This window comes from Vidua chalybeata, chromosome 6 (assembly GCF_026979565.1).
Source record: "Vidua chalybeata isolate OUT-0048 chromosome 6, bVidCha1 merged haplotype, whole genome shotgun sequence".
NCBI lineage: Eukaryota > Metazoa > Chordata > Aves > Passeriformes > Viduidae > Vidua > Vidua chalybeata.
In genome coordinates, this window is record NC_071535.1 from 39,573,475 (window position 1) to 39,586,065 (window position 12,591).

The following is a 12,591-nucleotide window of genomic DNA, read 5'->3' on the forward strand; positions in this document are numbered from 1 at the left end:
TGAGATGATGCCCTAACAACTGGCTTTGGGGACTGACTGATAGCACTGCAGCTGGAGGAACAAGTCCTATACAACAAACAGGATCAGAAAAGATTTTGTGCCCCTATAAATTCTGCATTTAACTGATGGCTTGGATTTAATCTGTTTCTCATTGCATAAAATAGATGGACATTTTTCAGGCCATATTTTCCATTAACTTACAATGAAGGGTGGAGGAGAAGTCAAAATCCAAAAGCCAACAAATGATGCTGCAGGTGGTGTTTGCATTTCGTGTACATTTGAAAAACTGCTGGCTCCCGTGGTCTGAGCAGAGCTGGTCTCTGCCCTTCTGCCCTGGGCAAGCCAGCGGGACGGGCGACTTCCAGGCCAGAGGAGGCCGCGGAAAGGCTCGGAGAGTCCGTTCACCCCTTCCTCCGGTCACCCATCACCCGGCAGGTGCCCGCGGCCACCCCCGCACCGCCTTGGACACGGGCTCCGCCGAGGGGCCCTCGGTCCGCGGAGCAGGAGCCGGACACCGCGGCGGGGGTGGGGTCCGGGACCCCCGTGAAGCCGTGTCCGGGGGATGGCGCGGCACGAGACCGAGCCCACCGCGGCGCAGGGGCCGCGGGCTCCGTCCCTTCCGGGGGCGGTGCCGCGGGCGGCGGCCCCAGCCGGGCTGCAGGGAAGCGCCCGCCCCTGCCGCCCCCGGCGCGGTAAGATGGCGGCCGCGGCTCAGGCGCTGAGCGGCACCGGGCTGCTTCTGGCCGCCGCCGCCCTCGCCCTCCTGGCCGTGGCCATCGGCACCGACTCCTGGTACGAGACAGACGCGCGGCGGCACCGCGAGCGCTGCCGCGGCTTCGGCCACAAGCGCAGCGACCCGCCCGGCTCCATGTCGGCGCCCAGCTCGCACCTGCCGCTCCGCGCCCGACCCCCGCGGGCGCTCCTGCCCGGGCGCCCCCCGGCCCCCGCCCCGGCCGCCGCCGCCGCTTCCGCCGCGCTGGACTCGCACTGCGGCCGCCGCTTCAACTCCACCGTCTCGGGGCTCTGGAGGCGCTGCCACCGCGCGGGCTACGAGCCGGACAGCGAGGAGCTCATCCGGAAAGGTGCGGGGGCGGGGGGCGGTGGCGGCCCCGCCGCTGTCCGTGGTGCTGAGCGCGGTGCCGCCGCGGCCGCGCTGGGGCTGCGGGCGGGGCGGCGGCAGGCGCTGCCGGAGCGAGACCGGGCCGGCGGGCGGGCGCGGATGGAGCCCGGCGGAGCCGTGGCTCACGGTATCCCTGGCGTGCGGGAAGCGGCGAGCGCGACCCTGACCCCATCCCGGGGTCCTGTGCGCCTCTCTCTCTGCTGGAAATGCTGCAGTGCTGGGTGGGACCACGTCCTCAGAGAGCCCCTTCGGGGGCCCAGTCCAGGGCCTGACTCTCGGTGGGCGTCCTCCTAACCCCGACACTTTCTTCTAATTGAGTGCTAAGAAACGTACAGTGTTGTTTATAACACTGTGATTTTTGCAACAAGGTGAAAGGGACCTGTTGTTCCCATTCTAGCATGAGGGAGTTCTCATTGCTGCAGTAGATTTCCAGGCTTTCATGGTGGCAGATGTCACTCAAGGCCCCCAGGGCGAAAGGAGAGAAAGCTATGGATCTTTTACTATTGTGGCACATGGTACAAAGCCAAGCAGGCCATGAGGTATAAATAAAAGTTCTGCATTTGATGGCACAAATAACGTAGTGGGCTGACCCATGAAGTCAATGGGTTATGTATGGTTAATGATAAATAACAGGACTTAGTGTTCCAGCAGGTACATATTAGCACAGAGAGAGTAGGAGTTGGGAAAAGTGCTTCCATTGAGGCACAAAATGGAAATGCTATCTTAAGAAAGCAAGAGCAGTTCTTCAGCTTGGCTTCCAACTGTGACGCCAGTCCTGCACAGCAGAGGCTGGATAGACTGGCACTGTGAATCTCAGCTCGTCTTTGTCCCTTCTTTCCAATGCACAGCAGTGACTCTTACTTCTCAAAACTCTAGTGCTGTGTGCTTAGCTTCTTTCTCTCTTTATTCTCCTAGGATCCATTTTATGTCATTTCATTTTTATTTCCATGCTGAACTTCTTCCACTAAAAGGGAACTCATTAATTTCTTTCTATTAATTGTGGCTGTCATGTAAAATATTCATCTATTTTTTTTTGCTTCACATCAAGAGAAATGCTTTCAGCTCCCACTGAGATTAGCTAAGATGGGGGAACAGGTGGGAAGAATACTAGTTTGGTCCTTAATACTTCTGTTTCTGAGGTATTTTCCCAACACCACCACAAGTCACATAGAGAGTCTAGAGTCTGCATTCTACATGCAGGCCATTACAGGGTGTTGAATGGTCTTTCTCAGTGTCTGATGGGTAAAACTAGAAGGACTCTAAATACAAAATGTTTTCTGTCTACTTTATTTCCTTTTTCCCCCCAGCTGTTCTAATAAAAGACATTGCCTTTCCCTACAAAAAGCATTGCCCCCCTTATATTCTTTGTCTATTAGGTCTGCAGTTGCTACTGTAAAGATTTATGTGTCATCTTATAGAGAGAAATTATTAATAATAGTTATTGTAGAATCAGATCTTTAAATAGCTGTGACTCTCTTATCCCTTCTCCTGACCTGCTTTACCAGCAGCCTCTCCTTGTTCCCACTGTGTCTGTCTTTTCTCTGACAACTGTGATTAAGCAGCCTTTTCTGACTGATGGTCAGGTGTGGCTTCATCTGAGCTGTTCTCTGAAGCATGAGACTATGTCTGGTGCTTCTGAAAATTCAAATCAGGTATTTTTTCCCCTGGTGTGACCTGAAGATTGCTCCTGTGCACTGTTGTAAGTCTTGCGTCCTCCTCAGTTTACATTAAGTTTTCAGCTAGCTCTTTGGTGATGTGTAATGCCTTTCTTTATTCCTAGTATTCCTTAATCTAGGTATTTTTATGGTCTTTTAGTGACAGAAGAGTAAATTTTACTTTTTCTCACAGTTCTGTGGTAATTTTGGTTTGGGTTTATAGTCTCCATTTTTTTTCTAGTCTCTCTGGAATAAGATTTCTTTCCTTTCTGCATCTCTCATGAATTCTGAATAAATGACTCAAGTCCATAAATACACTTACCCATATAGATAATTCCATAATTTTCTAGTCCTGTATTTATCTACTGCTATTAATACAAAGCACTTTCATGGAAACTTGCATACTTGAACATTGTAGGTAATGATGCATGTACAAGCATCCATTTATATACCTAGGATATTTAAAAAAGCAAAATATATTCACTTCATATATTTAAAAGGAAAAAACTAGTCAGAAAATGTAGTGCAAAACTGAGAGGTGGGAAACGTTTAAATGTAAGATGGGAATGATATGTGAGATTTTTCTTAAAATGCAAAATGACTATTCTGGAAGTGTGAAAAAATACAGTTTCATTTAAAAAAATACAATTAAAAGGCAAAAGAAAGAATTATGTAAAAACCACATGGGGAAAATGGAGATTAGCAAGAAGTAAGAGATAGAAAGCAAAGAACTGAACCATTTGGTGGGAAAACTGAGAGGATCTCTGTGCACATATGGGAGGTTCTCTGAGTGTAAGAACATGAGCACTACATGTCATCTTGTAGAGCCTGTGCTATGTGGATTCCACATTCAAAAACTGACGCTACAACAAAAAACATCTGCATGGACTGTTCTTAAGTAGTAAGGTCCTGCAGGGATTCATTATATCTTGTTTAGGGGGTCTTCTCTACCTATTAGTAGAGTAAAATAGTGTTGCTTACAAAATGGTGACAGTAGAAGATGATGAATTGGGAAAGATCCATTCTAACAGGCTGCTTTGGATGACTTGGGCTCATTGAACAACATGCACTTTAACATCTCTAAACTGAAGGAATTAAAAAATAAAAGGTTCAGCACTGTTGGTAAACCAGGGATTTTATTGCTTTTCAGGCTTGCTCTGAAAAGTCTCTGGGGTGGGACTGATACATCTCATATATACTGCAAAGACTTCTTGATACCACAGCGTAGCTGAGAAAGTGAGGAGAACCACTGGATGCTTAAGCAGAGGAACACAACAGTTTGGGGCCACAGTGAGGTCCTTGAGAGAAAACTGCTCAGTCATGGTGTCTGTACTTCCCATTCTTTCTGGCTGATGGTAAGTGGGAAGAGTTACAGGATTGCCTGTGAGGTCTGTAGAGGATCTATGATAGTGGTATGTTTAATAAACTTGATCTGTTTGGTCATTGCCCTTGGTAAGTATGTTCTGTCAGTGTGATCTGTAAGAGCTCTCGTGGTATTTTAAAGGAAGGTTGATTCATTTGATCTGGTGGCCTTTGGGTGACACTGTGGACAGAGTGAATGCTTGGCTGTGGTGCTCCTTACAGTCCTGGGCAGAAATGGGAGGAAAATGGCAGGAAGCTTCAATGGCCAATTGGTCCTGGGGCATGAAGGAGGGGAGGGCCAGGCCTCGCATGGTATTTAGTTGTTAACTGGCCACGGCTGCTCATGGGCAGGAGAGGGTCTCTCCCAGCTGTGTGAGAGTCGAACTGCTCTGATACTGGGCCACGTAGCAGAATTGAAAATGAACCCCTCCATTTCTTCATAAATCTGTGGCACATTGTATAAAGAAAACCCGCATGTCTCGAAGTTGGAGACAAAAAAACTGAAAATGAGGGTGTGCTAAGCCCAGGATTACAGACTGAATGTATCACAGCAGGATTGGTGTTTCCATGTTTCTGGTAGTTTAGGAACAAGGGGCCTGTGCTCTGCCTGGGTATCTGGCTAGTCTAGCAAATATCCTCTGACCTTTCCCATCCTTCATCTTCAATTAGGAGAAAGGACTCGTCCAGAGACACTCACATGTACTCTTCCAAGGGCTGTGTGAGTTCCAAGGGGAACCTGTCTGCAGTTACAGTCCTGAGGGGTAAAAAAAAACTTGTTGAAGACAAGGTGTTAGAAACAATGTTGGCTGTGAGAAGGCACAGGAATGTAGCTGGGCCATGAAAGTGTCAGTGTGACACTGCTGGATGCCGTTTATGTTTATTTTTTAATCAAGAAAATTGTACATGCGGTGTGACTCTCACAGTGTTCTGTTAAAGCCCTTAGAAACGCTGGCATCAGGATGTCCATCTAACCTTTTTCTTGGATGTGTGCTTTATGGTTAGCTAATGACCTGGAGAAGGAGGCACCTGCCTCCTTCTGTCCTGTATTCCCAAGGTACTCGTGTGCCAAAACAGACAACACACACTTGTTGTTCACCACACGACTCTGTTCTATTCAAGCCCTTGCCTGAAGGCAAAAGTTTTAATTTTGGCAGGCTTTCTTATGGTGCTTATCTGAGTGTGTTGTAAACAAAAAGGAAATCACTTTGCTAGCAGGTTTCTGAAATGGAGGGCAGGATTCTTTCCCTATTTTATAGACTGCGATTTCAGGTATGTAAGGCTCAGGTCCAAGGATTTAATGGAGTACCTTTAAAACACCTTTTACTTAACAATAACTTTGGAACTGCAGACCTGATTTTGATTTTTACTTTTTTTCTTGAGTACTTGGACAACAAGGTGTTATATGACTTTAAATACAGTCCTGTGGAGTACCTGGCCATATCTGAGTGCATGGCATCTCTGCAAGTAAGACCTAGAGATTCACTCAAAAAATGGGAAACACAGACTAGTGATGGCAAATGCAAAATCAAGGTTCTGAAGGTTGCCTGAGTGCATGTTAAAATTTCCTGGGAGTAAGTGGCTTAGGTATTCAGCTGAGATCACACTCACTGCTTCTTCAGGTCCCTGACTCTCTTGCCTGCCTATTTCAACTTTTCTAGAAGATCTGCAGAGCGAGGCCTCCCTTGTTTTGCCTATAGTGGCTCACATTAGAGTGGGTCCAGCCTGTGCTCTTGGGAAAACGGAATCTTGTTGGGAAAATGACTTGTGCTGGTGTAATCAATGGCTGTTACCAAGTTTATGGATTAGAGGTCAGCACTAAGCAAAAGCCCTGAAATCTGTGCACTCCTGAGCTTTTTTTTAATATAATTGTTTGTGCTAATGATATAAAATTAGCACTTTGAATTCTGGGGAAGAAGGAAGAAAGGATTAGGAGTACAGTTTTTAAACCAGAGGCAGAATTAATTGCTAGCCAAAAATTTCTAAATAACCAGTTTTGTATGGGAAGGTGGAGAGATTTTAGTTTTAGTTTGCATGTTAAACTCTTGGAATAATAAAGGGCAAATATTTTTCTTAGTGACATCTTAGCTGAGAAGTACATAGCTTTGATCATAAGGGATGTGTGTCTCTAGTCTTTGCTTTTTCTTTAATGAGCTATAAAAATAGTAATCCTTGCTCTTCTTTAAAATGCTGCTTCATATGTACTACTTTTATGATCAGGAAATGTAAGTGCATAAATCATACTTTTAATGAATGCAGTGCATTATAATCTGAAATCTGATGTCACTCGGTTGTTCTATATACATATTTCTCAACAACACATGCAAATCATGTCCACATTGAAATTGAGTTCAGTCAGCAGTCACAGGTGAAATTTGATTAGATACTGTGATGTGTTGTACATGGCCTAAGTTCTTAACCCAGATGTCTGCAGCCTTTGCAAATGAACTGGCACCCTCTGACACTGGATTGTCTTGCTGATCATTGGCTCATGTGGCTCCACAGCTTTGTTCTGAGGTAAGTGCGAGGAGGGAGCACTGCTCAGCAGGAGAGGGCCACTGGCTGCAGGTGAAGGGCAGCACCTCTATGTATTGTGTGCAGCTGGAAGTGCTCTGTGGTGCTGGGGAAGCAGCAGGGAGCCACAGCAAGGGAAGGGGTGGTGGGAAGCACAGCTGAGAATTGAAGCCCACTTGAAATGGGAGGAAATTCAGAACACCTTTCCCTCCCTGGCCTGATGGCTGGAATTGCCTGGGCCTCTCATATGCAGCTTCTGAACTTGTGAACTGGGGGCTTCCTCTTTGCACGTCCTTGCAGAAACCAGGTCAGTACAGTCCCAGTGAACATTGTTAGAGAACAAAATCAAGCTTCTCATTGCTGTGGGAGCCACAGAAAGCTCAGTTCTTCTGCTGGGTTTTCTAGTGTCTTTTGCAAAGCTGATCACTGAATCTGCAGCTCCCTGCTAGTGATTGTTTACCAGCTTAATTAGCTCACTGGCCAGTTGATTGTTTTTGAATGGTTCTTCTGCTCCAACATTCAAATAGCAGTAATGGCCCTGTAGCCAGTGTTTAAGAGCAACTTTTTCTACTATTTAGCTCTTTTACCTTTCTGGTTGCTCTCTTCTACTCCACCATCCATGTTTATTCTCCCTCAATTTCTAAATTAAAAATCCATTTCAAGAAGAGCATGCTTGTAAGTTCACATTTACATCTGGGGTACACTTTTCTTTAAGCTATAATGAAAACATAGTATTCTACCTGGATACTACTGTTCATTGAAAGTAAAGCAAAGAGCCAATGACTATTGGAGTGAATTCAAAAGGTTCTCCTATGCAGTTCACTTTCTAGCACTCATTCAAAATTTTCAAAGTGTTACAATTCTGTCTTCTTAGAGATGAAGCGGTCGTGTTGGTGCTTGGCCACGTTCTTGTCTCCTTAGACATTCCAAAAAAGATCATAGCAGTTCCTCTAGAAAGCTTTTAGAGATGTTTTTCCTGACTGTCATTACTGTTTAACTTCAGCTGTTGCTTCTTGGAGAGAGCATCTGGCTCCTGCTTTGCTGGTGTTTCTTTGTAAGTTCTCTCCCCTCCTGATCCCAAAGCCTTTGAAGTAAACAGCTCTTTTTTGGCTACATTTGCCCTGTTACTGAGTGAAGGCTTCCCCTGTGCAAGCTCTGCTGGGCTAGCCAAGCCAGCAGCAAGTGCAAGGCCAGAGGGGTTTCATGCTGTTTCACACTGATGTCTCTTTACAGGAGTTATTCAGCGCTGCACTGCTGTGAAGTACCACTACACCTCCAGCTCTCTGCCTCGCAATTTACCCATCAACATCACCAACACCATCCGGCAGGATGAGTGGCACGCGCTCCGTAAGTAGCCCACAGCAGGGCTCAGGAATGTTTGGATCACTAAATGCCTTAATGCAATGCCAGCTGAGAGCTGGGGATCACCTCATCTAAGCATGGCACTGGGCTCTAAGCATAGATACAGATTGATTAGTGAGGAAATGCAAGTAGCCAACTATATGATTGGAAGGGGACATGGGATTTGGAGGGACTTAAAGCTGGGAATTCAGGAATACAGATGTGTGTAGTGAATTGCAAGGTGTTGTCGTATTCTGGATCTGGGCACAGACAGTTCCTAGCTGACTTACAGCAAAGGTGCTGCATCACTGTATAGATCTGTAGCAGTTTTCTGTGTGCACACCAGTGACCTGATGCAACCCCCTGGTGACTAGTTCTTTTAGGGAACATCTCAGTTTGTCTTTGCACCAGCACCTGGCCCACAAGCTGCCTCATGCCCAAGTCCTTCCCACACAGATAACTGACCTGTAGCCTGTGACTGAGAATGATTTAATCAGTTTTTTTCTGCTCCTGATTCTCTCTGGTTTTGTTCTATTGCTCACATAATTCAAGATAGACCCTGTCATGTGAGAGTCAGCACCAAGGAAATCCTAGTTCAACTGGAGACTGAACTAGGAGGAGACAAGAACAGCAATTTTACTATGGATAGCAAAGTGCTGTTCATGACACTGGTATCCAGGCTTTTTTTTAGAGCTTGTTACTGGAGTTGTTCTCATAATACTGTATTGATATGCTGTCTGCTTCTGTCCTCCCACTATTCCTCTTTTCAGTTCACACTATGTGCCTTCCATGCACTAATCCTTTATTCCTCTCCGGTATCCCCTCTTGGTTTTTTTGTTTCTATTTTCAGCAGAAAATTTTCTCCCCCAACAAACTCTATCCCAAATAAAGACGCCACACCAAAAATGAAAAAAAAAAAAAAAAAGAAAAAAAAGCCCTTGCTGTACTAACATGAGTTTGTGATGTACCCCTTCTGTCCCATGCTGGGGAGTATTTGGCTGGTACTTTGGATCAGAACAGAAATGCTCTCCAGTTGCACAGTGGCCAGCACAATGGAGCCATTTTAGATGGATTCCTTTAGTTTCAGTAGTTTCAGTGTAATGGGCAAACTATCTACCTCAAAGAAGCTATGGGAGGAGCAGTCCATGGCTGAAGTATAAACTTTAGAACCAGTAAATCCACATCTGGCCTCTGCGTTGGCTGTTGTCTCTAGGTACTGCCATCTTCATGTCTTTTGTCTTGCTTTTCTCCTTTTCTTTCAGATCTGCGCAGGATGACAGCTGGCTTCATTGGCATGGCAGTCTCCATCATCCTGTTTGGGTGGATCATTGGTGTGCTGGGCTGCTGCAAACAGCAGGAGCTCATGCAGTACGTGGCTGGGCTGCTCTTCCTAATGGGAGGTGAGAGCCTTTCGCTTCCTTAAGTCACCACATTCAGTATTGCTGCCTTGTGCAAACAAAAGTAACGTCAGCCCACAACAATTACATGAAGCAGTTACTTAGTGCAGCAAGCTGCCAGCACAGTGCAGTTACTACTTCCACCACTGGGCAGGACCTGTGCTTGTGTGGGTACTGCATGTTTCTCAGTAGACCCTAATGTGTGTGTATGAGCCTTCTGCTCTAGAGAGCTGGTGTGTAGCCATGGGGACCATGTGCACAGTGAGCACAGTCCTCTGGCTTGCTCCAAGTGTGCAGCCTGTGTCTCCTGTCAGACAGCTCAGCCCAGCTTTCCCTAGGAATCATAACAAACGAACATAAGTTAATGTGGAGCACCTTTCTGATACTCAGAGATGCTTAGGTCTTCATGTAATGATGAAGTCCAAACCAGCCAAGCCTGGGAGGACATTTGGCCCAGTGATAAGGATGTGAGCTCAGTGCCTGCCAGAGGTGTTACATCTGTTTGTCCTGGGTGGGAGCAGACATTCTGTATGGCCAAAGGTTTTTCTGAACTTTGATTTTTCAACCTGAAAATGGCAGGATAGACCTGGAGTCTAGTGTACTAGTGTATATTAAACATACTAGAGTGCCTCGTGTCTTCTTAGGCTTTTTTATCCTCTATATAGGTGCTCAGCGAATGTGTAGCAGATTACAAAAATCTGGGCACGCTTTGTAGGCCTAGGGTACAGCTGGCAGAAGTGTGGGTGTTCCTAGTAGAAACCAAAAAGTGCTGCACTATGCAGCCCTGGTATTCAGTGAGCTAATTACCTTTCATAGGAGAAACTTCCCAAGTACTGTCTGGAACCTGATGACATTAGACACTGGAAATAAGTCTCAGGAGAATCAAAGGATGATGAACTATGACCGAGTTCAAAATTGCAATGAAAGGTGCTAAGGAAGTACTGGTTATTTGTGAAGCAAGGTATCCTGTAGTCCTACATATTTTCCCTTCTTTTTTTTTCCTCTGCCTTATAAGGAGAGTGGCTGGTAGGACTGCAGAAAAAAACCCAAGGGTAATTCTTGATTTTTAAAATTCATGACTTTGAAAATACTGAGGGAAAAAAACAGAGCATAATTAACCTGTCTGAGGGCAGTGTAGAACCCTCTTGCTTTTTTCCTGCAGGTACTTGCTGCATCATCTCACTCTGCACATGCGTAGCTGGGATCAATTTTGAGTTATCCCGCTATCCTCGCTACGTCTATGGGCTGCCAGAGGACATCAGTCATGGCTATGGCTGGTCCATGTTCTGTGCCTGGGGGGGCTTGGGCCTCACCCTGCTGGCTGGGTTCCTCTGCACATTGGCCCCATCACTCAACACCTCCCGGGCATCTGTACAAAAACCCAGACATGAAAATGGGGCCGTGTGACCCCAGAGAGAGGAGAGACTCTGGAAAGTGCAGCCTGGGCAGAGCTGTGGGTTAACACCAGGAAGAGGTGGCATGTCAGCGTGTGGAGTGCAGTGCCAGAGCTGTTGAAATGCCAGCCCATGGGATGCTGCTGCAGCCTCCAGTCGCAGACACGGACATTGCAAGTAACTCCAGGTTTGAATTATTGGCAACTTGATCATTGATGGTTTAAGGGAGACGGTTCTTTCAATTTGTTTTTCTTCTGTTTACAAGGGATTAAGTCCAAGATTGTGTCTTTTTTTGTGCTGTTTTTTGAACTGTACCTCCATGGTCCTGTTATTGTCCAGTTGTAAGGGATGTTTACGCACCAACTCTATTGCTGCAGGTCTGTGTAATTCAGACCCAAGTTAGGACAAGGAGCTAAGTGAAGTTGGCTTGAACACTTTTGCAACAGGCATGTCTAGTGTTGGCTCAGGCCATCCTTTCCCAAAAGAACCTTGATCTAAGCCGAGGTTTAGGCCAAAGAATTAGCCCATTCTTAGTATTAATTTATTTAAATCAGAAACCTGTGCTATTCCATGCTGTGGATTCAGCTATTTACTCACTACTCAAACTGTTTCCAAAAGGAGCTAGCTGTAACTGAACAGCCAGACTCCAAGAAAATTCTTACGGACTCTGGGAAAGCAGAGGAAGGTTTTTCTCAGCTTCTTACACCGTGAAGGTTACTCATTTGGCTAACTAACATACCCTTGTTTTAATGGGGAGATGTATGCAACATGCAGCTTTTAACTGTTCCACCAGAGATACATTTTCCAAAATGTGTCATAGTTTGAGCTGCCAGCTGGATCAACTTTCACTTCTGAACTAACTTCTGGGTGCAACTCCTGTTCTGTGAAAGGAGATGAGTAATTCTCCCTCAGCTCAAATAACGCTACTGCTAAAATAGCAGATGTACGGCCCCCTCTAATATTAGTGTCCAAAGGAACCACAGTGTATTTTCCTCAGGAATGTGTGGCTTCTGCCCCTTCCAATGTCAAATGCCCTGTGCGCAGCGTGTCAAGAACACGCGTGTTCTGCTGGAACAAGATCCCTCTCCAAAATGAGCACTAAGGACCTTGGTACCAGCACAAGTACTAGGGCTAACTCAGGAACATCAGCCAAAGTACTTTGGAGTGCATTTTTCTTTCATCCATCTATTCTTTTTTTCCTTCTCACATCCCTGCCCCTCTACCAAGCGTCCAAAAACTGCACAGGTAAAGATGAGATGGCCAGCATTTGGAGATGTTTACATTGTATTTAAAATACAATACAGTGGCATGTAAGATACTTAAAGCTAAAGTCAGTGTATTTATGAAAAGTGTAATTTTTAAATGGAAGTTGTAATTCTCAACTGGCATTAAAAGTACTGAAAGACTTGCTCAGTGGATGAAACCTCAAATTCTTTATGACTAATGACCTGACTGATTCCCCAGAGAGCTCACATACACGTACCAGCAAGTGTTAAAGCTTCAAGAGTCAAGTTCAAGTGACAAAGTTAAAACATCGTTCATGTGTGAATTATGTTCACCCTTGCAAAGTGAGTGGTCAAAAGTTTCAAACTCTAACCAGGCTGTTCACTGGCTGCACAGGCAAAAACCGGGGATGCTGTCTGAGCTGCAGGTCAGCAATGTCACAGTACACTTACTGCAGTATAGCCTCTTGGTCCTCATGAGGAAGTATCAGAACAGGGTTTAATCCAATTCTGGCTGGAGGAGGGTCCAAAGGCAGCATGGTGGGCACAGTGGACAGGAGGCTTTTAGCATCCCTTTACACAGATGTA

General features: G+C 45.9%; 1 protein-coding gene across 1 annotated transcript; it reads left to right on the forward strand.

Annotated features, from left to right (window-relative positions):
- The first annotated feature begins 162 nt into the window (after positions 1-162).
- Positions 163-12,189, forward strand: LOC128789334 (transmembrane protein 178B-like). Its single transcript, XM_053945179.1, has 4 exons — positions 163-1,082; positions 7,882-7,995; positions 9,252-9,389; positions 10,549-12,189. Exons 1-4 carry the CDS (start codon positions 563-565, stop codon positions 10,791-10,793), a joined length of 1,017 nt encoding a protein of 338 aa, XP_053801154.1. The 5' UTR covers positions 163-562; the 3' UTR covers positions 10,794-12,189.
- The last annotated feature ends 402 nt before the right edge of the window (positions 12,190-12,591 follow it).